At 56.8% G+C, this 25343-nt stretch overlaps 2 protein-coding genes across 2 annotated transcripts; one reads left to right on the top strand and one right to left on the bottom strand.

The window, feature by feature from the left end:
* Positions 1–2049: 2049 nt before the first annotated feature.
* Positions 2050–20061, top strand: LOC123781889 (uncharacterized protein C17orf113). The gene is given in 11 exon segments (XM_087854386.1): positions 2050–2393; positions 6784–7519; positions 8557–9349; positions 11469–11587; positions 11589–11618; positions 13460–13570; positions 15160–15325; positions 16963–17256; positions 17774–17967; positions 18235–18345; positions 18838–20061. Coding segments are annotated over 10 exon segments (2598 nt in total). The 5' UTR covers positions 2050–2393; positions 6784–6976; the 3' UTR covers positions 19075–20061.
* A 119-nt stretch (positions 20062–20180) lies between these two features.
* Positions 20181–24331, bottom strand: NKIRAS2 (NFKB inhibitor interacting Ras like 2). Its single transcript, XM_045781659.2, has 4 exons — positions 24194–24331; positions 23095–23202; positions 22432–22673; positions 20181–21843 (listed from the first exon to the last, which is right to left on the bottom strand). The coding sequence occupies exons 2-4, from the start codon at positions 23186–23188 to the stop codon at positions 21604–21606; spliced, it is 576 nt and encodes a 191-aa protein (XP_045637615.1). The 5' UTR covers positions 23189–23202; positions 24194–24331; the 3' UTR covers positions 20181–21603.
* Between the last annotated feature and the right edge of the window lie 1012 nt (positions 24332–25343).

The following is a 25343-nucleotide window of genomic DNA, read 5'->3' on the forward strand; positions in this document are numbered from 1 at the left end:
TTGGTGAGGGGGGCTCTGGAGAGTGTGGGGGGCACCCTCTAGCCATGGTGGGAACCCTAAGCCGACCAGGAAGTGAGCAAGCAGATCTTGGATCCACCCCCATTCCCTCCCTTTGGCTCTCTCTTCCTCCTAGACTCCTATTTTCTTCAGAGTTTTGGTTTCCTCTGTGATAGGAGAGCAGCTTTACTATTTGCGATGTGGGGCGTGTGCCTCGGGGGGGACCCTCCCATCTGCCCCTGTGACTTGTGGTGGGACGAGAGAGAGACTCTGGCTCTGGCTACAGGAGTTTGTGTGTCTATCTGTGCGTTTCATTTGGTAAGGGAGGGTGTGTGCACGCACCTGTCTCTGGGCGACCGTGTCCGTGTACGGATCTCGGCGTCTGTGCATCTCTTTGTGACGGCCTGGGCCGCTGCCTGTCTGCAGTTTCCTATTATCTGTATACGCCTACCAGTGGTCTGGGAGTCCCCGCGTGTCTGTCCCTCTGGGCGTATATGATCTGAGTGTGTCTTTGTTGATCCTGCCTGTGTGTACGCACATTGTGTACGTGCATGCTTGTGCGTGGCCCCTGGGCCGGCCTTTGCCCCTCGCCGGCATGGGCGTCTGTCCATCTCTGCGGTGGGCACCACCTCTGTCTCTGCACACACCAGTGAGCCTAGACGGGCTCATCAAGGGGAGATGTGTGTAAGTGTGTGCCTTGGCCTTTGCGCCTGCTGCCGTCTGTGGGCACCTATGGCTCGAGGGTGTGTGTCCCTGTGCTCGTCCGTGTAGCTTTCCGAGTGACGGCAAAACAGCAGGATGTGGTTTGCCCAGATCCTTTCCCCTGGGTGGCAGCCAGAGTGATGTTAATTCATACGCCTGCTCTGCGCCCCTGCCCCAGCTTCCGTTGGACCCCGGACGGTGGCCTCTTTTCTGCCGCTCAGTCTCGCTTGTGTGTGACCAGAGCAACAACCCCCCCCCCCCGGAGGCAGCCGTCCAATGAGCCGTGGGTCCCGGCTGTGGACCCTGGCCAGGGTTGAAAAGGGAGGGACTCAGCCAGGGTGTTCAGCTGCAAAATGCCATCACAGAAGACCCCCCACACCCACATACCTGACCCTGGCATGGGTGCCAGGCTGTGGGGTACCCTCCTGGAGCAGGTTTTGGGTCTGCGGTGTGTCCCTTCGTTTGAGTGTACCCATAGCCAGGCGGTCACGCGTGTGTGCGTGTGCCATGACTCATGCATCATCCCAGCAGCCGGGGGACCAGGGTTCACGGTGAATGTCAGCAGCAGACGGTGGGTGGCATAGAGCAGTGCTGTGTGAAAGGTGCTGGGGGAGTTCCCAGAAGCCATTGAAGAGGTCCTGACCTCAAATCAACGTGGGCCCTAGGCCTTGTGTGGGAGCAAAGTGTACCCAATTGGGGAGGGGGGCTGGAAGGCACTTCTGGGTGACTATGTTGACGGGAAGGGGAGACTACATCACCAAGTGCCCCGGCACCCCCTCTTCAAATGGCCTCCACACCTAGCTCATTTGTTCCTCAGACCCATCCCTGCCCTGCCCTTTCCTCCTCACCCAGCTGTAATTCCCACTTCACAGATGGAGGAAACTGAGGCTCATAGGTAAGTGTCTAGCCCGAGGCCTCAGAGTTCAGTGTCCCTGGAGCTCTACTGCAGGCCCCTGGACTCCAGGTCTGGGAAGGATGGTCAGCTACAACTCCACACCCGTCCACCTTCTCCTCCGCTCCGCTGGGAACCCACACAGGGAACCCCTCTCCTGAGGTTCCTCACCAGGCCAGAAGGTCAAACTCCCCAGCACTCACTGCAGAGCGTTCCAGCAGCAGGCACCGCCCCCCCCCCCACCTCCATTCTGCCTTGACCTTCCTGAACCCGCACTGGGCTTTCAAGTTCCCCGTGGTTGTTGGGCCAGCCCCACTGCCCGGGATGCTCTTCCCCTGGTAAAACCTCACTTATCGCGCAGCGAAACCTGATAGACGCTCCCGCAGACCTTCGGCGTTCGCCCTGCTGCTCTGTGATCCCGAAGCACGTTGCCGGCGCCTCGATAGCGCTCTGCCTGTTTAGCTCTCACCTGGGAGCTCTCACCTGGGAGCTCTCACCTGGGAGCTCCTCTAGGAACTGGCGGGTGCCCGCGATGCCTGAACGACCGTGCCCCTCCCGCTGGCGGGACACCGCTCCGGCGGCCTCAGCTCCGTCGCCCCCGCTGCCCGCAGAGCGCGCGCGCAGGGGGGGATGGCCGGGCAGGTGAGCCCCGGGTGCCGCCGCCCTGCCCACCGCCCCGGCCCTCGCCGGCTGCTGGCGCCTCTTCGCCCCGGTTACCGCTAGTGGCTGCTGTCGCTCAGTGGAGCCCAAGGAGACCGCGGCCAGAGCGTCCACCACGCAAGATGGTGGCTCCCGAGTCTCCGTGAGTGTGTGCGGCGGGCGCGATGCCCGGGCCGGGTGGGGCGCCCCCTCCCGGAGCTTCCGGCGGGGCTGGGGGGGCGGGCGGGGCCCTGAGGGCGGAGCAGCAGCGCTGGGGAGGCGGGGGCCTCGGGGACCTTCGAGGGCTCCCCCACCACGCGCCCCCCAGAGGAAGTTCCCCAGCCCTCCGTGTTCTGGTCCGGGGCGAGCAGGGAGCCCCCACCTCGCCCGTCCTCCGCTCTGGAGCGGGGATCCCCCTAGGGGCTCCCCGGAGGAAGGGGCCCAAAGGGCCCTGGGGAGGCGGCTGGGGTCCGCCATCCTGGGACGACATAAGCGCTGTGCTTGAGGCTGACCTGCCAGGGTGGAGTGGGGACCTCAGACCAAGACACAGGCACCCCAGGGGCCCCACAAGTTGTGGCGGTTCACATGCAGGTGGCCAGGGTGGAAAGGTGTGAGGGACCTGGGTCTGACAGGTGTGCCGCCCTGGTCAGCCTTGGTCCCATAGTCACATTTTATTTACACCCCACCCCATCCAGCCTGGTTCCCCCAGGTTGAGGTAGAGGAATGTCAGTGGCTTTGGCTGGGTTGTTTCAGAGCAGCGCTGTCCGATAGAACTTTCTGGGATGAAGTAAATGGTCTCTGTCTGGGCCATTTCATACAATAGCCAGTAGCCACATGTGGCTATCAAGAACTTGATATGTGGCTAGTGAGACTGGGGAATTCTAAAATGTTTTTCTAATTCTGATGAATCATAAGCAGCCACATGTGGTTACTAGCTACCGTCTCTGACAGCGCAGTTTCAGAATCCCTCTTCCCATGCATCCTCCCTTCCTACTCTTTTGTTCTTTTATCAAAAGCATCCTAGGTCCCATGGTAATTTTATCCCTTGGCAGAATGGGGCAGGATAACCAGCTTCTAGGTATATGGAAAGGAGGTGACAAACTTCCAAAGAGTACCACCTTGGAATTGCACCCCCTCCCCATTCTAAGATCCTTTGGGTGGTGGGCTAGACAGGGTCACAGAATCATGGGATCTTGGGAGGAAAGGAGGTCAAAGGCAGCTGTTTTAGCCACCCAACAGGTGCCCGAGGCCCCACTCCATTGTTCTCTCTGCTTGAAAGCAGGTGGTTCCCTATTCATTCACTCCCCAAGTTTTGTGGAACACCTGCTGTGTGCCAGGCAGCATTCCCTTCTGTGGGGTTCAGATGTGAACAAGTTAGTTACCTTTCTGCCCTCAGGAAGCTTGCATTCTGGAGAGAGGGGGAGAAGAAGGAGGAGGAGGAGAGAGAGGGAGGGCCAAGCAATAGAAATGCTGAGAAAATAAACTGATTTGTAAACTGTGAGGAGTACAATGGAGGAAACAAACAGGAAGTAGCTAAAGAAAAGAAAGGGACCTCCTGGGAATGGGGTAGAGAAGTCTCCTTGGAAGAGGGGACGTGAAATAGGCAAAGTGTTGAGAGGAGGTGGAGACCTTCTGTAAGAAGGTACAACATGTGCAAAGACCCTGGGGATGGGAGCCTGGCACTCTGGAGGAACTGAGGGAAGGCTGATGTAGCTGGAAGGGGAGAAAGGCACAAGTAGCCAGAAGAGAGGTCAGCAATGCCTGGGCATTTGGCAGACCTCGAAAGGGATCCTGGCACTGAGGACAAGCAGTCACAGAGAGGTTTCAAGCAGTATGTTTCCAAAAGCCCCCTCCAGCTGCTATCGGTCCAGATGTCTCAGAGAAAGGTAAGAGTGGAAACCCAGAGTGCCATCAGGAAGTGACTGCCGTAGTCCAGGTAAGAGATGCAGGTGCCCTGGACAAGGCAGGTGGCGGCAGCATGGCAAGAAGAGACAGGTTACAGGCAGACTGTGGAGGTGGCACCGACAGCACCTGTGGATAGACCAGGTCTGGGATGTGGAAGAGAGCAGGGGCTGCAGGGGAAGGTTTCTGGCCAGAGCACCTGGGTCGGAGAGCGGGTGTTTCCTGAGCTGGGGATGACTAGGAGAGGAGCATATTTGTAGGGACACACTGACAGTTCCATCTAGACAAGCCAGGAACGTGGTTGGATGGAGAGGTGTGGCACCCAGAGGAATGGCTCGGGCTGGGGTGGTTTATTTCAGGGTGACCAGCAGATGTGGTTCTGGACCTTTTGGACAGTTTTAGGTTAGGAAGAGGAGGAGAAGATGACATCAGAGGCAGAGGGGTGCTGATGGGGGAAAGGAAAGCCGGGGGATGCGGGGTCTTGGAAGCCAAGAGAATTGCATGTTTCAAGGAGGGTGGGGTGAGCAGTCCCAAATACCGCTGAGAGCCTAAGGGAAGAAGACTGACGAGTTTCACTGCATCGGGCAACAGGGAGCACCTTCCCTTGTACTCAACAGGCTGCCCCTGGAGTTCTGTTCATCTGCCCTTTGTTTTACCTATCCACTAAGTGCTATGTCCCATGAAGGGTGCTGGGCATATCAGGAGCACGAGACAGTCCCTGCTTTCTCAGAGCCCAGTCCTCTAACCAACAGCCTTAGAACAGGAAGTTCTTTCATACAGCCCAAATCAGTGCTTCCATTCTCTTAAACAAATTTTGCTCAAAGGCATCTGCGTGCTGAGCCCTGTACAGGGGCTTAGGGATCCCCAAATGAGCAAACGTACGTGATCTTGGCCTTCCAGGAACCAAGTGCAGAGATATGCAGAGAATCCCTGTGTTTACCATATTGTATCACCGGACCCACACCCAGAGAATTATGGGAGACTAGAGCACAGGCCTCAGCCCCAGTTGGTAGGATTGGGAGGATCGGGGTGGCAGAGGGGAGGCAGAGCTGCTCTCCAGGAATGAATGGGAATTAGCCAGGGAGGAGGGATAGGAAAGTCCGGGCACCGAGGCTGAAGGCAGGAGCAGAGTTAACAGCTGGGTGTGTGTGTGGGGGGGAACGGTGAGCCTCTGGAGCTGGCCGAGCAGCCAGGAGCAGCGGGAGGCTGGGCAGGACCTTGCCGGCTCTGGTGAGGTGTGTAGATTCAGGCAACCACCTAGGGCAGCAGTGAAGAGGCGGAAGCAAGGGAGTGGCCCGTGTGTGAGCCCGCTCTCTGGATGCTGAGATGGATTTGGGGGCATGGCTACAGAGTTAGAGGCGGATGCATAACCCGCTGAGACCGTGCAGGCCAGTCTCAGCGTGGCCTTTGGGGCCAAGTGGACGTAGACTCTTTTTTTTTTTTTTTGAAAGACTTTTCGTTTTCTTAAGAGTACCTTATTTTATTTTATTTTATTTTTATTTTATTTACTTGAGAGAGAGACCGAGCATGAGTGGGGGGTGGGTGCAGAGGGAGAGGGAGAAGCAGGCTCCCCACTGAGCAGGGAGCCCGATGCGGGGCTCAATCTCCAGACCCTGAGATCATGAGCCGAGCCAAAGGCAGATGCTTAGCCAACGGAACCACCCAGGTGCCCCTGGACGTAGGTCCTAACTCTGCCTCAGCCACTTACTGCTTGTGGAACCTTGGGCAAGTCACTTAAGGTCCCCCAGCCTTGGTTTCCTCCTCTCCAAAATGAGGATGATACCACTGTCAGAGAGCACTTGCAAGAGTAAACTTGGTCTTCTCATGGAGTCACTGCAAGGTCCCTAGCACAAGGCCTGACACGGTTCACACTGACAACAGCTGCTGTTGTTACTAGCAGGCATCTAGGGGACAGGGTTGAGGGATAATAAAGAGGTAGAGTTGGTTGGGTTTGGCCGTTGGCTGGACGTGGCCTCTGGTCCTGAACGGCTCACCTGGCCTCGTCCTTGGCATGGTGGAAGAGTGACAAAGGTACAGGCGGCCAGCTAGCTCCGTCAGCCTGGGGCCCGCCCCCACTCGTGGGCTTCCTTCCCAGAACCACACTATCGGGGTGCGTGTGAGTGCGCCCATGTATAGGTTTAGGGAAGGGAGGTCCAGGGAAAACAAATGCCATTCTTGGGCCCCGTGGCTCTGGGAGTTCAGCTTTGGGCTAACTTCATTCTGGTGAAGTAAATGACTATGGACTGGAGAGACTGGCCATCCCGTGAATGAGGAGTCAAGGTCCGATCCTGGCTCAGTCACAGATTATTCACGAGCCCTGAGAACCACTGTCGCCTGGACTCAGTGCCCCCGCCTATAAAATGTGGTTGCACAGATGGCGCCAGTCTTTCCAGAGCCGAGTTCTGACATGCTCCGACAGTCAGAGCTCATCAGGGCCTCGTCCTGCATGGAGGGAGACCCTCAGAGTGGGCTGGGGCCCCCAGGCCTCCCCCACTTTGGATGCCACTCTGTGGCCCTTTGCCTGACCCCACCCATTCCAGTAGCCCTTCCCCGTTAGGTGCCACCCACCCGTCAGTTGGGGGGTGCTCTGCGGGCAGCATGGACCCACGGTGGATGCCCTGACGCCTCTCCCTTGTCTCTTTCATCTCTAGTCTCCCACCGGCCGAGCAGGAATAAACTTTCCCAGCTAAGTTAGATGGATGGTCCCCATTAGCCCGGCGTGCTGCTCCCCTCCGGCCTCCCCACCAACTTCTTTTGTCAAGGGAGGTGCCGCTGGGTGTAGGGCGAGGCTGGGGGCCAGAGCACTTGGGTGGGGGTTGGGGCTGCCCTGCCCCTCGAGCAGGAATGGTGCCCCCAGGGAAGAAACCCGCGGGAGAGGCCTCCAACTCCAACAAGAAGTGCAAGCGTTACTTCAACGAGCACTGGAAAGAGGAGTTTCCCTGGCTGGACTTTGACTACGAGCGCAAGCTGATGTTCTGCCTCGAGTGCCGCCAGGCCCTGGTGCGGAACAAGCACGGCAAAGCCGAGAACGCCTTCACCGTGGGCACCGACAACTTCCAGCGCCACGCTCTGCTGCGCCACGTGACCTCGGGGGCCCACCGCCAGGCTCTGGCCGTCAACCGGGGCCAGCCCACTTTTGAGGGCCAAGCCGAGGGAGGAGGAGCCTACCCAGACTTGGAGACGCCCCCCACCTCCAGGGGCGTCAAGGTGGAGGTGGACCCGGCCAAAGTGGCCGTGCTGACCACGGTGTACTGCATGGCCAAGGAGGACGTGCCCGACGACCGCTGCGCCGCCCTGCTCGAGCTGCAGAGGTTCAACCTGTGCCAGGCCCTGCTGGGCACGGAGCACGGCGACCGCTACAGCCCCAGGAGGGTGAGGGACATGCAGGTGGGTGGCGGCCAGAGGTGCGGGGGAGGGCTTGAGGAGGGAGGACATCGAGCCGTCTGGGCACAGCGCCACCATGCCAGGCCCCCGGGCAGCAGCCAGAGGGCTACATTCATACCGTCACCCAGCAGAATCTTTCACGGACGCGTGCTGCGTGCCAGGCCCTGGGCCAGCTGCTGGGGGCACGGCCATGGAGAGGCCAGACCGGGCCCTGTCCCCAGGTGGGAGGGGGGCACAGGGGTGTTCCCTCACCTCCAAGGCCAGAGGTTGCAAGCTGGGTAGCCTGGGCCTTGATTGGCCCACAGATGTATTTTGTTGATAATCAGTGTTTTTGGAAAGCCTCAATTAGTTTCCAAGTTAAAAAAACAGAGAGATTACATATAAAAAATGTGGATTTGTGACTTCTGAAAAGCTAGGTCCCTGTGCTCTCGGGGCGTGAAGACCCCACCCAGGGCTCCTCCATTCCCTTTGGTGTAACCCTTGCCCACGTGGCCCCTCGGGGCATGCAAGCTGCTGCTCGGTCCTAGGTACCAGGTTTGTGTGAGTCCTAGAGACTGGCGTGAGGGTGGGGGAGTTAGAGCTTATCCTACAGGAGATGATAGAGCACACAGTTGGAGCTCTATGTAACTGGGAGGGAACATGTCTATCAGTTAATCCCCGAGCAGCAGAGTGGAGGGGACCCCCAGGAATAGGGACTGGGGCAATCCTGTAGAAACACACACAAAACGCTGCAGAATCTTTATGGTTCCTCAAGCATTTTTATACTTACAAGCACAGCCCCAAAAGTTGCATTTATAGTTGACAACAACCTTTTAAGGAGCGGAGAGGCAGGTAGTAGCCTGATTTCAGAGCTGAGGACACTGAGGCTCAGAGAGGTGAAATGATTTGCCCAAGGTCACACAGCCAGTAAGCGGCCAAGCCAGGACTGGTCTGTCTGTCTGCCCCCAAGGCCTGTGCCCTTTCTGTCTTCTGTACTGCTGCCTCCACTGCTCAGGACAAGCCTAACTCTGTCCCTCCCTTTCTCTCCCTGGCTGTCCCAGGTGGCCATTGCCAGTGTCTTGCACACAGAGGCCTGCCAGCGCCTGAAGGCATCCCCGTACGTGGGGCTGGTGTTGGACGAGACCAGGGACTGGCCTGAGTCCCACAGTCTGGCCTTGTTTGCCACTTCGGTGTCCCCCAGTGATGGCCAACCGGCTACCACCTTCCTGGGCAGTGTGGAGCTACAGGAGGGCGAGGCCACTGCTGGCCAACTCCTGGACATCCTGCAGGCCTTCGGCGTGTCTGCACCCAAGCTGGCCTGGCTCAGCTCGAGCCTCCCCAGTGACCGCCTTGGGCATGTGGGCCCACAACTCCGGGCCGCCTGCCCACTGCTCACCGAGCTACACTGCCTCCCAGGCCGGATAGATCCCGAGCCCCCTGCCTACCTAAGTGAATATGAAAGTGTGCTGGATGCCCTGTTCCGCCTCCATGGCGGCCCCAGTTCCCACACGGTCCCCGAGCTCCGGACGGCCCTGGACCTCGCAGCTATTGACTTGGCAGGACCACGGCCAGTGCCCTGGGCGTCTTTGCTGCCTATCGTGGAAGCAGTGGCTGAGGCTTGGCCCTGCCTGGTGCCCACACTGGAGGCCTCTGCCCTCGCTTCCCCTACAGCTAGGGCACTGGCCCTCGCCTTGCGCCAGTTCACCTTCGTGGCCTTCACCTACCTGCTGCTGGACACTCTGCCCACCGTGCAGAAGCTCGCCCTTGTGCTGCAGCCCGAAGAGCCGGACTTGGCCTTGCTGCAGCCCCTGGTGATGGCAGCCGCCGCCTCCCTCCAAGCGCAGCGCAGCTCGGGTGGGGCGCGCCTCCAGGGCTTCCTGCAGGAGTTGGCGTCCTCGGGCCACGACCTGGGCGGTGGGCGCTGCACCTACCGCGGCGTGGAGCTGGTCGGCTACTCGGACGCGGCCGTGCGGGGCTTGGAACGGCTGCGGGGGGCCTTCCTGGACTCCATGCGGAAGGGCCTGTGGGACTCCTATCCCGGGCCCTCGCTGGACGCCGTGGCCGCCTTCGCAGCGATCTTCGACCCGCGCGGCTACCCGCAGGCCCCCGAGGAGCTGGGCGCGCACGGCGAGGGAGCGCTGCGGGTGCTGCTGCGCACCTTTGCTCCCGCCGTGGTGCGGCAGCGGGCGCTGGGCGACTTCGCGCTCTTCAAGCGCGTGGTGTGCAGCCTGGGCCGGCTGGGCCCGCGGGCCCTGTGCGCCAAGCTGGCGTGTGCGCGCTCGGAGCTGCACGAGCTCTTCCCGGACTTCGCCGCCCTTGCCGCCCTGGCTTTGGCGCTGCCCGCGGGCGCCGGCCTCCTGGACAAGGTGGGCCGCAGCCGGGAGCTGCGGTGGTGGGGGCAAAGCGGGGCCGGGGAGGGCCGGGGCGGCTCGGCGGTGAAGATCGCCGTGGATGGGCCCCCGCTGCACGAGTTTGACTTTGCGCTGGCCGTAGAGTTCTTGGAGAGCGGGTGGGCGGAGGGGCTCCTGGGGTCGCAGCTCACGTGAGGGCGGCCGCCTTCCCTCCGCCCAGCCAGCCCCTCTAGGGCCCGAGGCGGATTTGACCGTGCTGCCCCCAAGCTGACCGCCTACCTGTGGCCTCCCACCCACCTGCCTCGTGCTTCCTCCGCTCCACGCTGAGGACTAACCCCGCCCCGTGGGCTGTGGAGGAAGGGCTGCGGCAAGGGGCGCCTGGGCGAGCGGGCAGAGATGTTAGGTTTGGGGGCACCCTCAATAGCGCTCCTGCCCTTGCCGGAGTTTGGTGAGGAGTAGCTCACCTTTCCCCCTCTGGACCCAGCCCAGATTTGGTCCCTAGAAAAGCTGAGGCGTCTTGGTTGGAGGGAGAGAGGAAGACTGGGTCTCCGGGATTGAGGGAAAGGAGAGCGGGGTCTTGGCTGTTAACTCCCCTCCTGGCAGCATCTCTTCTCTTCAGATAGAACTGGAGAGCAGATGACTTCCTTGTTTTTGACACACAGCACAGCACCCTCTCTGTGCACAAGCTACCAGTTCAAGGGAGGTAGTGGTGGCCTACCTCCCCTACCCATAGGCTGCCTGAGGCTCTTCTGTATATGGTTGTGTGTATAGACATACACATCTATAAATGTAAAATAAACCTATCTTGTGTATTGTTAACACACAAAATCTAAAGGGACTTACAGTTTTGCAATGACAGGGTCCAGAAAAGTCCTGAGGGATTGGATTTATTTCTAGTTCTTTTCTTCTTCAGAGTCTGGTTGCTCCCCAAAATTCCTCCCCTGCCCTTGCCTCAGACCTTTAAGACCAAAGACTGTAAAACCACAGGGCTGGACTGGCCAACTCTATGGACCAGTCTCAGGCCTGACCCAGGGGTTGGAGGGATTTTTTGCCTTCTGGGAGGAGTTGGGGCCTCACCAGAGGGGGGAACACATCCTTTCAGATTCCGATGGGTTTCCTGTCCTCTCTGTCAGCCTCTGCTGTGAATGATGTGGAGATCAGAAGGGGGGCAGTTAGTGAGAAGGGAGGGGGCTGGCCTTTCCCCAGGACTCCTGGGTTTGGGTTTAACTTGCAATAAATGGAAACCCAGTACATCACGCAGTCTCCATGGTGGTGTGTGTGTGTGTCAGGACTCCTCTGTCCCCTCCCTTGGCCTGATTCCCTGCTGGTGTTCATGGGGGCCCTCTGGCTGCCTCTGGAGGGGATGGGAGGGGCATCCTTCAGGGCTGGGAACTGAGAACTATGGTCTCCCTGCTTCTGTTCCCCCGGTGGTGGAGAACAGAGGCACAGAAATGGGCTGTGAGTGCCCAGGGCTTAGCCAGTGCTGCTTCGTGGAGAGGGAGATGGGAGTTTCTGCCCTGGCTCCGCACCCAAGAAGCCCATCAGCCTCTTTCTCTGGCCGTGGAGGTCGCTGCGAGCCCTGTGACTCCCCATTTCAGACCCTGCCCTTCTTCCTCCTGCAGCAGGCCCGGCCTCCAGTGCCCCCAGCCCCCTGCTGGCCTCCCTGCCCCTGCCTGCCAGGCCTCTGCAGCCCCCGCTGGACTTCAAGCACTTGCTCGCCGTCCACTTCAATGGCGCCACCCCCGCTCAGTCTCACCCCCAACTTCAGCACGGTACGGGCTGGGCTGGTGTGGAGGGGCATGCAGCTGAGCTTGGGGGAGGGCAGGAAGGGGGGCGCAGAGGGGCTGGCTTTTGGAAGCGGGGTGTAAGTAGCAGCAGCATCCCCAAGAGTGACTAGGCACTCCCGAAACAGGGACCCCTGGGTCCAGCTTTCCCGGAAGCCAAGGAATGAGGATGGTGTCACCCCTTCCCCTGGTAACGACTGCTGGGCCTGTGGCCCGGAGGTTACACTTGCATTTTTGTAGCGGGACATCCGTGGATGATCTGTGTGTGTCTGAGTGCATTGGGGGGTGTGCCCTTCTGTTTTAGTTTATGTCTCTGTGGGTCTTTGTGTGCTACTGTGGATGTCAATGTGTGGATGTGTGTGGGTATTTGTAAACAACTCTTTGTGACTTGGTAACTGTATGTAATTAATGTATGTGCCTGTGTCTCTGAGAGATTTTTTGTGTCTTTGTGTCGACTCTGTATGTGTTTGGTGTGTGTCTGACCTCTGAGTGTGTGTGTGTGGTTTGGGGGATTGTGAGTGTGTCTCTGAAGCGTGCCGTTTGTACTCCTGTGGGTCTGCGGCACCTGCCTGTAGGCTTATGTGCTCTGCGTGTATTTCCACATGTGCGTGTGTGTGTGTGTGTGTGATGACAAGTGCAGGGAGCATGAATTTTACTTCACTATAAGAAGTACCCCCCTTTCTTTAATTCTGAAACATCAATCCTCAAGGAACCCCAGCCCATCCTGACAAGATGGTGGGGAAATTCAGTGTCAGTCATCCTTAGGAGTCCCTTCCTTTCCAACCTCCAGGGTCGCACCGAGGTCCAAAGGAGCCTGAGCCATTTGGGGAGTGTCCCCTGTTTGGTCCCCTCTGTCACTTGCTGACACACCATGCACACGGTCCCTTGGGAGTGGGTACAGCTTCTGTTGTCCGCATCACTGGGGGCCCTGCAGGCCGTGCTCCTGTCGCCTGCCTGTCCCTGGCCCCAGGTGCTGTTAGGTGAGGGTTAGAACCTCATTCTGCTCCCTAGGAAGTTTCTGAAATCGTGCTTTTCTCTCAAAGCCTCTGTTCTCTTCTCTCAGAAAGGTCTGGAAAGTTCCTCTTGACAAACAAGCCCAGACAACTGCTTTTGGTCCAACAAGAAGCCCCTGAGAAAAGGGAACATAAAGGCTTGGTTTGATAGAAGGAAAAAAAAAGGTTAAAATAAGGAAGAGGGAAAAAAGAAAACCCACATAAATTAATATACCAAAGAAACAATCCTACGACTCAAGGAACCTTCTGGCTTGCACGTGCTGCCACCTGCCCCTTCCCAGCCCCCCACCTGCCCTGGCCATGCCCTCACTCCCCCCTCTCAGGCCCTGTGACAGTGGCAGAGCTGAAAAGATAAGCCTTCTTTCCCCCAGCCCACAGGCCCAGCACAAGGCTGGGTTATGGGAGAGGATTTCCAACAGAGAAACTCTTTGTCCCGTCCCTGCTTCTCCCTGCCCCCAACTCTGTCCCAATAGTTGTGATTCTTGTGAATAAGAGAGGGAAAAAAAAAAAATCAAACCAGAGACCAGAGGGACAGCAAGAGATGCCAAGGTGATCACTGGGACATGGTTGTGTTTCTCACGATCACAGAGGTCACCCTGGCCATCCCACTTGCCTCTAAGCTGAAGGCTGGGCAAACAGAGAAAGTCAACCAGGGAAGAAACTTTCTTTCGTGTGTCTCCTCTCCACAAGGATGGGGAAGTCCTTCCTACACCCCGCTGCCTGCGTTCCTCAATAGTCTTCAGTTTTCGGCATTTTGTACTGCCCCCCTGCCAGAGCCGACCCCAGCGTTATTGTGCCCTCCCACCCCCTTCACAGATGGACCCGATCCAGAAAGCTGTCATCAGCCACACGTTTGGGGTCCCCTCCCCTCTGAAGAAGAAGCTCTTCATTTCCTGTAACATCTGTCACCTGAGGTTCAACTCAGCGGTGAGAGGGAGTAGTGGAAACAGGCTGGGGAGGGGGCTGGGCAGGGAGAGGGCTGGACACTGGCTTCTGGGGTCTTTCCTGGAGGAATAGGGCTGGGGTCTTTATTTTCTGTCCCTGGGTGCCGAAGAGGCACTCCTGATCCTTTACCCATCCTGCCCTCTCCTCTCTCCAAATTCCTCTGCCTCATCTCTAGTGGTCCTGGGGCCTCCATTTTCCTCCCTTCTGCTTCTCTCCTGTGTTCTGGATCCTTCTGCAAGAGAAAAGTTTGCCCTTCCCTGCTCTGGGTCCCAGGGGCCCCTATCAGTTCCTGGTCTGGAGCTGAGTTCTTAAAGCACCGGAGAGTTAATGTGTTGAGTGTGTGCGTGCCCATCGTACTAATTAGTTCTCATGAGACCTTGTGAGAAGGATAGAGGCGCTATCATCACGCCCACTTTTCACACGAAGAAACAGCCTCAGAGAGGTTAAGTGACTTGCCTGAGGCCACACAGCTGGTGAGTAGCAGAGCTGGGATTTGAACGCAGGCCTGGCTGACCCCAAGGTCCACGTACTTTCTACCACAGTCTACCCTTAGATAGTGGAGAAGCCTCATTCTGGCTTCCCAGGGAATAGGTACCTTCTGTCTGGACAGCTCTGGGGCTTGGGGAGATCGACTCTGCTGAAAGGGTCTAGGGAGGAGCCACAGGGGCCTGTCTTTCCTACACTTAGAAGCAATAAGCAGGGACTCCTGGTTGAAGGAGGGAGAACACTACCAGGCTAGATTCAGGGGTTCTCTCCAGGTTTTCAGGTTCTATGAGTCTTGCAAGAGATGGACAGAAAGACTTCACTCTGAGGGAGGGCCCATGGCTTCTCCATGCTGGGCCCCTGGCAGAGAGCCGGGCAAAGAGCAAATGCTCAAAAACGATTTGCTGAAAAAAATGAACAAAGGGATGAATGTTCTGGGGTGCACATACCCCAATTATGAGGACTGCTCTTTTTTTTCCATTTGTGCATTTATAAATGTGGTAACTAACATTTGTTGAGCACCTGCTGTACGTACTAGGCCCTTGTCATTCATGTTCGATTTATTTATTTATTTAAGATTTTATTTATTTATTTGAGAGAGAGCGAGGGGAGGGGCAGAGGGAGAAAGAATCTCAAGCAGACTCCTGGCTGAGCGCAGAGCCCAATGCGGGGCTCCATCTCACAACCCTGAGATCATGACCTGAGCCAAAATCAAAGAGTAAGTTGCTTAACTGACTGAACCAGCCAGGCGCCCTTCATGTTTTTTTTAATTCTCACAACCCTGTGAGGTCAGTATTGTTTACGAGTCAGCAAACTGAGGCTCAGGGAGGTGAGGCGACTTGCCCAGAGACGCACGGCTAATAAGTGGCTGAGACAGAATTTGAAGCCAGAGGCTGCTTGCCTGGAGGCTCATGTGTGAGAAGGAATTCTGTAACCTCAGGGCCACACACACGCTGTGATGACAAGATTCCCCTCTTGTCCGGCTAGAGCCCTGCCCCCTCTGACCTGCCCCCTGCGCAGCGCCCGCTCATGGAGGAGGCATGCAGACTCAGCAAATAAATGGTGACCCCAAGCCCTCCCCTCCCCAGAACCAAGCCGAAGCCCATTACAAAGGCCACAAACACGCCAGAAAACTCAAGGCTGTCGAAGCTGCCAAGAGCAAGCAGAGGCCACAAACCCTGGCCCGGGATGGGGTGCTGGTGTCCCCAACCCCGACTCCAGCCAGTGGATCCCCTGGAGAGCCGCAGAGCAAAGGTCAGTCCTGAACCCCGCCCCCCAACTCCCCAATTCACATCTGGTTTCTGGTGAGGGGTTGGGAGATTTCTGTTGATTATTTTTCCTATGTTGGGGTAGCCCATACATACCGAAGAAGGCACACATCACAAGTGTTGACCTCAACGAGCCTTCCCGTTCTGGATATACTGAGATCAGCAAACATGACACCAGCACCCAGAAGCCCTCCTAGGTGCCTCCCCCCAGTCCCTACCTCCGTTGTATTAGCTTCCCAGGGCTACCACAGTGAATGACCACACAGTGGGTGGCTGAAAACAGCGGACATTTATTTTCTCGCCGTTCTGGAGGTGAAAAGTTTGAAATCAAGGCGTCAGTGGGGTTGGTTCCTTCGCAGGGTCTCAGATGGAGACTCTGTCCCATGCCTCTCATCGGGCTTCTGGTGGTTACTGGCCATCCTTGGTGCTCCGTGGCTTGTAGCTGCATCTCTCCAATCTCTCCCTCTGTCTTCATATCCCACTCTCCCCGTCTCTCTGGCCTTGTTTTGTTTTGTTTAAATTTGAATTAGTTAACATATAGTGTATTACTGATTTCCGGGTAGAATTTAGGGATTCATCAGTTGCATATAACCCCCAGTGCTCGTCACATCACGTGCTCTCCTTCATGCCCATCACCCAGTTACCCCCACGCCCACCCTTCCAGCAACCCTGCTTGTTTCCTAGAGTTAAGAGTCTCTTGTGGTCTGTCTCCCTCTCTGTTTTTATCCTATTTTATTTCCACACAGTCTTCTTATAAGGACACCAGCCATTGGATTAGGGCCCACCTTGGTCCACCATGATCTCATCTTAACTACTTACATCTGCAAAGACTCTGGTTCCAAATAAAATCACATTCTGAGGCTTCAGGCAGATGTGAATTTGGGGGCAACACTGTTCAACTACGTACCCCTCACCTGAGTGATCTTGACTTTTCTTGCCATCCATCAGTTGCCCGTGGTTTGGAAGTTTTGTGCCTGGCCTCTTCAGTGCTGTGTGTAGCTGTGTAGTGCCCCCTTGCGTGACCATACAACTCTTTTTTTAAATCTACTCTCCTGTTGAGGACATTTGGTTAGTTTCCAGTTTTATCTTTTTTTTTTTTTAAGAGCTTATTTACTTGAGAAAGAGAGAGCATGAGTGGGGGGAGAGGCAGAGGGAGAGGGAAAAGCAGACTCCCCCCACTAAGCACAGAGCTGGACGCAGGGCTCGATCCCAAGACCCTGAGATCATGACTTGAATTGAAGGCAGATGCTCAGCCGACCAAGCCACCCAGGCGTCCTGGACAGTTTCCGGTTGTATGCTAGTATGACTAGTGCTCTAGGAACATTCCAGGGCACCTTTTTTGTGACTTCCACTTACTTAACAGTTAGCTAATGACTCTAAAGTATCGCGGCTGTGAGGGCTTTCTGAGACCCCCGTGTCCAGCTTTGTATTTTCAGATGGGGAGGCTGAGACCCAAAGAGGCCCAACTCTGCGCAGTGAGTTGGTGGGAGAGTGGAGTCTGGATTTCACTGCTGGTCACCCCGACCTCAGGGACACTTCTACTCTGCCATGCCACCCCCAATATATCACTACTTAAAATCATGGTCTCAAGATGATTCTTAGCGATGTCTTCCATCTCCCCAGCAGTTCCTGCGACCCCTCCTCCTGGCCCCCAACTCCAGCCACCACTGACTCCGGACCCCACGCCCAGGGAGCCGGCCCACTCAGACCTCTTGGATGCTGCCTCCTCTTCCTCTTCTTCCTCCTGCCCACCGTGCTCCCCAGAGCCTGGGAGAGAGGTGCCAGGGCCTGAGCCAGCAGCAGCTGCTGTGGGAAGCGGTGTGAGTGGGGAGGGCAAGAGCGAGAAGGGGTGCCTCTATTGCCCCACGTGCAAGGTGACAGTGAACTCTGCGTCCCAGCTTCAGGCTCACAACACAGGTCAGTGCGCTGGGGTCTAGGGGAGGAGAGGGACAGGCAGACTGCCCTCCCCAGCTGCGGGCTGGAGTTCCTGGGTATTTTGCGCAAGGGCTTGGTGACAAAGGCATTGTGTTTAGCGGTGATTGCATGGGCACTCCTCCAGCTGACGTTTGAGGGGGGAGAATTGAGAAGAGAAGTCTGGGGCAGCAAGAACTGAAGGGTCACTGGGAGAAGGCGGGAAACACCTCCTCCGTCTGTCCTTAGGTCAGACCCAGAAGGGAGGCAGGAGATGAGATCAAAGGGAAGCAGTTCCACCACAAGAAGACCTTGGGGGTCGGGGGCGGCTGGCGGGGAAGGACAGAAGCTGGGAGCACCTTGCGGAAGTGGGGAAGAGAATTCTCAGGTGGCTGGTGGGGAGAGCACATGCGAGCAGCCTGGAGGCTCGGCGGGGCAGCCAGACTGACCTCGTTCGGAGGGGGTCTCCATGGCCCTTGCAGCCCTCTTTGGTGCTGATGGGCTATCTTCCCTCCTCCCTCAGGAGCCAAGCACCGGTGGATGGTGGAAGGTCAGCGAGGTGCTCCCCGAAGGGGCCGGGGCCGCCCAGTGCCCCGGGGAGCTGGACACAAGGCCAAGAGAATGGCAGGGGGCCAGGGGGGCCGACAGGGCCCCAGCCCCCCTTTTCACTGTGCTCTGTGTCAGCTCCAGGTCAATTCAGAGACCCAACTCAAGCAGGTGGGAGAAGTGGGGCCGGGACTGGGGCTGAGCAGGGCTGACGGGGTGGGACAGGTGTCGGGCACCGGGAAGGAGCCAGTGGAGGCAGAGGAGCAAGGCCGGAGGGACAGTGGGCTCCTGGAGGGCCAAGGCCAAGTCTCACCTCCCCTTCCCAGGGCTACACCCCGTAAATGTGGGGTGGAAGGGTTAGCTAGTCGAGGATGATAGGTAGCGTGGGGGTCCGTGGGCTTCCCCCTCCTGTTGCCAGTCTGTCTGTTTCTCCGTTAGCACCTGAGCAGCAGGAGGCACAGAGACCGCCTGGCTGGGAAGCCCCCCAAGCCCTCCAGCCAGCACAGCAAGCTGCAGAAGCATGCAGCGCTGGCTGTGAGCATCCTCAAGGTATCTGTCTCCAGGCAACAGGGCTGGGCCCGGGACTGGAGGGGGGAGAGGGTGGGCCAGAAGGGCAAGCTGGGGAGACTGGAGGGGGAGGAGGTGGGGCAGGAAGGAAGCCACCCCCATCTCCCCCCTTCAAGGGTGCCTGGGCCCAGTGAGAGCTGGGCTGGGGTTTTTGGCCATCTTGGAATCTGCCCAGAGAAATTTCCGGGGAGGTGGGCTGAGATAGTAAGCTCAGGGTCAAGAGCAAGGGGTGGGCGTGCATCTCCTAGAGACCATCTTTCCCTCCACCCCCCATGGCCTCCTTCCTCTGGGCAGGAAGACAGGTGGTGAAGAAAGCCCTTTGGAATGAGTGTTTGGGGGTGGGAAGGGAGGATTTAGGTTTGGAACCCTAAAAGGCACGTCTTTCCTGCAGCAGAAAGCCCAAGGATGGAGCCCCGGGAGGGGTGGGAGTTTTCTGGGTCAGACTGTGTCCATTCCTCTCTCTCCTCTCTGCAGTCAAAACTGGCCTTGCAGAAGCAACTCACCAAGACGCTGGCGGCCCGCTTCCTGCCCAACCCGATCCCTGCTGCGGCCACTGCCATCTGTGCCCTGCCTGGGCCCCTGGCCCTCCGGCCTGCCCCCACAGCAGCCACCACCCTCTTTCCAGCTCCCATCCTGGGCCCAGCTCTGTTTCGTACCCCAGCAGGAGCCATCCGCCCTGCCACGGGGCCCATCGTCTTTGCCCCCTACTAGGCTTACTGGGGAGGCCAGGGCTCATTTCCCCGCAGTCTCTGTCCCCACCTCCTCTTCCCAAGATGCCTCAGTTTCCTCCATCCCCAGGAGACTGCCTTTTACAGCCGAGGGCTTCCTGCCCAACCTAGGAAGAGCTGGGGTAGTTTCAAGGGCACCTACCCTTTACCCAGTCTGGACTGGGGATTCCACTACTACCCTCCTGGCCCAAGGACCTTCCATCCCCACCCTCCTTTCTCCAACCTCAGGCTAGGGCTGGGCTCTCCTGCATTACCCAGCCTGATCTATGGGGAGCAAACTGAGAAATCCCAAAGATCTATGCAAAAATCCTAGCCCCAACCCCACGGTGCTCGCATTTCCCCTACTTGAGACCTATACCCCCATGGCCAGAGGCCCTAGGAATCTTAACTTTGAGCCTGGGGACAAGTCTTCGGGGGGAGGCCCTCCCCATTCACTGGATTCTCCGGAGACTGGAGGTGGCAGATGGGGACTCAAGCTGGAAAGGGTTCAAGGCTATCTGGACAAGGTGACCCTGGGGGAGTGGAAGAAGACTGTGGAGGAGACAGGGAGCAGTGCTAAGTGGGGGCAAAGCCAAGATGGGGCTGGGGCTGAAAGCTTTTGGGGCTCCTCTGCTCTGAGAAGATGGGCTAGGAAGAGGGGTAGGTGAGAGTGATTTTCTGGCTGGGCCCAGTTTTAACAGAGGCGATCAACCCCACACAAGCTCTCTCTTCAGCCTTTCATTGATTCCTTGTGAGCCCCAGCTGGGTGTGTGTGGAGGAAAGCACTGGGTCTCTCTCAGACTCTGGACCCAGCAAACATCAACTCCCCTCCAGCTCCTCACCCCAAACTGCTCCTTAGCACTAAACCCAGCTTCCCCTCCTTCCAACCAGCACCCAGCCCCCCTCACTGTGAAGCTGTGCGTTGGGATCCGGGATGACACACTCTCAAGACCCCTATTCATGCTGTCAAAGTCAATGTCACAACCTCCATCCCACCCCCGGCACTGCTCCTTCACCCCACAATATGGGACTTTGCCAGTATCCACCTGTATCTTTTCTTTTTTTAGATATTTCCAGTGGGAGGACAAGAAGGGGGGAGGGGAGGGAAACTTTTTGATAACAGTTGTGGTTTTATTGTGTCCAACGCATCAATAAATGAATTCAAGCCCGAGCCTGTATATGCCCTAATTCGACTCACCCAGTGCTGGGCGGCCTGTCCTGCTCACCTCTCCCATCTCGGGGAGAAGGGGCAGGTACTAGAGGTCACCTGGCTCTAGCGTCTCATCTGTGATGGGTGTGCACATTAGAAGCATGAAGTGGACACGGGAAGTGGTGGGTGACAAGCGCGCTTTACAGCATGTTGAAAGTGTAACCATCCTTCCGAGTCCCGACAGATCTGTCAGCTCCTGAGAAGCTGCTACTGGTTTGCCTTGTTTTGTTCAGGCATCTGAGGTAAGAAAGGGCGAGAGGAGCACCTTGTCCAGCCTTCACCATGGCAGCAGGCAGAGAAACACAAGTAATTTATAAATAGAAGTCCAGCTATTAGCTGAAAACAACCACAGGAAGGGGTGAAGACCAGGCCCCATCGGTGTGAGGTCCGCTGATTGGGCACTGGGCGGCCACTCTGGCGACTAGAGCGGACAGTGCACTCCTGCCCCCTGGTGGTTGGGGGGGAGCAGTGTCTCAGCCTCCAGGGCCAGGGGGCATAGCACCTTGAAGGAGGGAGAAGCCAAAGGGCACAGTAACAGCCAGCCCGAAGCCACAGGCATGATAAAATCTGAGGGCTGGAGAGGGTCCAGAAGATCACCTAAGCAACTCCCATCACCTTACAGATGAGAAAACTGAAACCCAGAGAGGGGAAAGCTTTGCAGGTTCCCAAAGCCAGCTGGTAAAGCCCGGCCATCATGCCACCCATCTCAGCCAACAAGGGCCGTGTGCTCCCTGAGCCAGAAGAGGAACCAGAACAACTGGAGGGGAGAGTGAAAGCGGATAATTACACTTCCCAGGAGGCTGGCTTCCTCCAGCCAAGGAGAGGACACAAGATCAGGGTGTCAGAGCTGGACACCAGCAGGCACACACATGCACGAGTGCACACGTGTACACGCACATATGCGAGGCCCGGACGCCTTTCTCCGGCGTCCAGGCTGATGCCATAAGTTTAACTGTGTGAGCGTGTGCGTGTGTCTGTCAGTGGCAGGAAACCCACAGGCACGGGGACCCTTGACAGGAACCAGAGCCTGGACCGGGCACTTCTGCATGGCAGCGCTGCTTCCCGGCCACACTGACCCACAACTGCCCCCGGTCACAGCAGGGCGGGGATGATGAGAGCTGGAGGTGGGGGGAGGACTTGGGGGCACTAGCCTAGATTATCTGCACTTCCCAGAGTCAAGAGGGAGTGAAAGTGACCTGAGCCTGGGACAGCCCAGCTGCCTGGCCTGGGAAGGACAACTTGCCTAACCCCACCCCGGACACATCTGGCAGAGCCCGAGACGCTGGAGTGAGGCTGGGAAGGTGGAGAAGGGACGGCAGCTCTTCAGCCATCCAAGGAGCCACTGCCCTTGTTCTTGCGGCTGAGGGGGAAAGCAGACTTGCTCTGGGGCTGGGTCATCTTGCTGGCCAGGTAGATGAAGGGCTCCAGCAGAGAACGGCGGTCGGCCACAGATACCTCCCAGAGCTTCACCTTCTCGGACTTGGCCCAGTGCTGAGCCACGTCGGGGTCGACACGCCGCTGCTCCTGCAGGTCACACTTGTTGCCCAGGACCACGATGGTGACCTGGGGAAGACGGACAGAGCAGAGACCTGAGGATGCGCCATGGACCTCAGGCCTGGGTGTGACGGCTGGCACCTACCTAGGAGTCCTAAGAGAAAGGAAAGTCTCAACGGCTAACGTTTCACCTCTTCCTATATTAGAAACAATGGGGAGAGGAAGATGGTCGCTTTGTCTCCTTCCCCTGCTCAAATTCTGGCCTCCATCTGGCCCTCCCTCCGGGAGTTCCCTTACAAGCCCTGTATCACCTACGCCTGCTCATTACTAGCAATCAGTCTGTCTGTCTAAGCAACTCGTGAGGGAGCAGCCCCAAATGCCTGCAGTTTACCGGGGGATTTGGGAACAGAAGGGCCTTCACAGCTAAGAACAAGGAACAATCATCAAGAAAGACTGGTGAGGGCTTCCAGAGTTAGATCAGTAACCTCTGAAACTAAAGAAAAGCCTCTCTGGTTGAGCTGCCTCAACACACGGCCGCCTCCAGGGGGAAGACCGCCTTCAGTGGCCTCCATTCCCACTCCAGCTCCAGAGCCATGCCAGGCTCCCCATGCCAGGGCCCAATCCCTTTTATCACCAGTGTCCCCCCAACACACACACCTCCTTCTTGTCCTTGGATTTGTCGATCTCCTTCTTGAGCAGCTCCACCCGCTGAAAGGACTCTCGGCTGTCCGTGCTGTAGACCAGGACATAGCCGTCAGTGCAGGAGAAGCAGTGCCGGGGCAGTTCAGCCCCATCTCGGAGCCCCCGGGTGTCGTAGAAACGCACCTGCTCCCGCACCCCCCGGTCGGTCTCAATGGAGCCCACGTAGATGTCTTCCTGGGTCTCAATCATCTCAGAACCTGGAACGAAATGAAGAGAGAAAACTTGTTTATAGAGAGAAGGAAGATGGGAAACATGAGTGACTGAGTATATCCTAACAGGCTTACCAGCCAGAGAGAGAGAGAGGAATGTGGGGCCGAGGAGAGAGGGCCAGGGACTGACAGTCCGGGAGGACTGGATGACTTGGGTGTGGGAGGAACAGATATTAATCTCATGCTAATCCCATGCTAAGCAAAAGTGTGACTTGAGAGCTTTTCTTCCCTATCTCAAGTATTGGGTTTCCTCTCTCGTAATTTCAATGTTAGGGTTGGGGTCATTATGCAGATTTTACTCTGTGAGGTACAATCACCACCACCAGCAGCTTTTAGCCTTTTCGTGTTGTGATCAAATCCTACTTATTTTTCAACTTCTCCCACCACACCCCCGCCCAACAACACTCACCTACTACATGGTTCCCATACAGAAGCTGCTCCAGGATTGAAGTTTTGCCCACAGATGCTTGGCCACACACGACCACCTTGCAGCTCTTCCCCATGCTTAGCCTTCAACCTTGAAAAACAGAAGCACAATGGGTGAAATGGGATGAAAAAACAGAGGGCAGACCCCCCGTCACTGAGAGCCCAGATTCTGGACAGAATACACAGCCCCAGGGATTCAGCACTGCCTGTCCCCTGCTCGGGTCTGGGGTATTGGAATGATGTGTCTATGTTGGCTACTAGACAGTGAGCTATACTTTATTCATCTTTATTATAACCAGTACAGGACCAGTAACTGGCTCAGGGCAGGTTGTCCGTAAATGTTGCCATAAAGGGGGAAGAGAGTCTCTGGTTTAAAGGAACCACTGCCCAGGTTCCCTTCTGTGCACAAGATGTGGAAGACCAGTTGCTGAAGGAGCTCTGGCCCAGCCTCCAGTCCTGAACCAGGACTCCATGGAGAAATAAGCAGGAATGCTGTTTTGTGTGGATCTGTCCTAAGCTACTCTTCACCGGGAGATGGAGCAAATAAGGAGGGTATTTTATTTTCGTGTGTGATTTATCCGGACAAGAATTAATTCCCTCTAATTCCCAGTCAAGTCCATGGTTAAGACGAAGAACATCAGACAACAAGGAAAAGAGTGAAAGAATCTAAGGGGAAAGGGCTTCGGAAAGGAGAAAATCTGTGTTGCCCTTGAACTGACAAAGCAGGATGAGGAGGCTCAGACAAAGAAACCCCTTCCCCGAAGAGACCCCAGGCAGAGATCTCGTCGAAGGCATCCCGAACACAGGCTTCCCGGAAGGAACCCCAGACCAAGATTGCCCCAGAGAGCAGATACAGATGTGCTCCCAAAAGGCGTCCCAAACAGTGACCTCTCAAGTAAACTCCTGATACAGACCCCTCCTCCCGCCTGCGGGGCCCGCAAGTAAGGGATACCCTTAAGAGAGACGACTGCCAGAGGGCTTCCGCCACCGATTTCCCCCGGAGGGGGGAGGCCCAGAAGGAATCGGAGGCAGAGCCCCTCCACCTAAGGCGGCCCGGACGCGGTGGCCTCCCAATTCCGTACCTCCCGGAGCCTTCGCAGCACCCCGGCCGGGCCCCTCCAGCCGCGCCGGGACCAGGGGAGGGGCAGCACAGCCACAAGTTCTCTGCTTCTCCTCCCGGTTCCTTCCAGGCTCCGTCTGGCCCCGCCCCCCAGCTTCCGTCCGGCATGACCAATTCCGGCGGCGGCCAGCAGGAGCCGAACACGCAGCGCCCCCAGAGGCAGGCGGGGAGAATGACAGGAGCTGGGCTGCCTGTGCACCTGAGCACACGGTTCTAGGCTCTCTGGATGCGGGGTGCTGGTGTCTCTGATGCCCAAATGTTCTTTCTCTAAAGGCTACCATAGCGTAGTAACACTTTTTTTGTTCAGTCGTTTATTCGTCAGATGTCTTCTGAGCACCTACTCTGTGCCAGGTACAAAACCACATGCTGAGGAAAAAATGGATGAATTAGACAAGGTAGCTGCTCGTTAGAACTCACTGTCCAGAGGACCTGGACACCTAAACCAACAATTACAGCACAGCACGGTGAGAAGTCTTACCGCGGTGCTATGGGAGCACAGCAAAGGGCATTTCACTTCAGGAACAGCGGGCATCATGGATAACTTCCTGAAGGAGGTTATGTCTGTTTTGAGATTTGAAGGGTGTGGGAGGAAACGGGCAAAAGTCATGGCATTTTCTAGAACTACAAGTATTTGGGGTGATATTGATTGTGGAAAGGAGGCAAATAATCAAAGACCTTGTGTGGTAGGTCAAAGAGTTCAAACTGTATCCTAACAGCAGTAGAAAGCCATTGATAGATTTTATGCCCATGAAGTGACATGATCAGTTTTTGCTTTTAAGAAAGTCATTGGCAGAAGAGTAAAGAATGGAGAGAGATGAGACGGGGACCCAGTTAGGAGACTATGGTAGTATTCCAAGTTTTAAGAATAACAATGATAAGAGCCTGAATTGGGATGGAACAGAGAGAGATTTAGAAGACATTTGGTAGGAGAATCAAGACTTGGTGATAAGTTGGGAGTCAGGAGTGAGAAAGAGGGAGTTTGTGATGTCTGCTATCCTTCTAATTTGGTGACCAGTTGAATGGTGAATCGATTTGACAAGGAATTCAGGAAAAGAGAATCAAGTACTGCATTTGTTTTTTTCTTTTGTTGAAAAGTGGGGAGAGAATGACAA

Source organism: Ursus americanus, chromosome 23 (genome assembly GCF_024610735.1).
Source record: "Ursus americanus isolate L20-20 chromosome 23, mUrsAme1.1.p, whole genome shotgun sequence".
Taxonomy (NCBI): Eukaryota; Metazoa; Chordata; class Mammalia; order Carnivora; family Ursidae; genus Ursus; species Ursus americanus.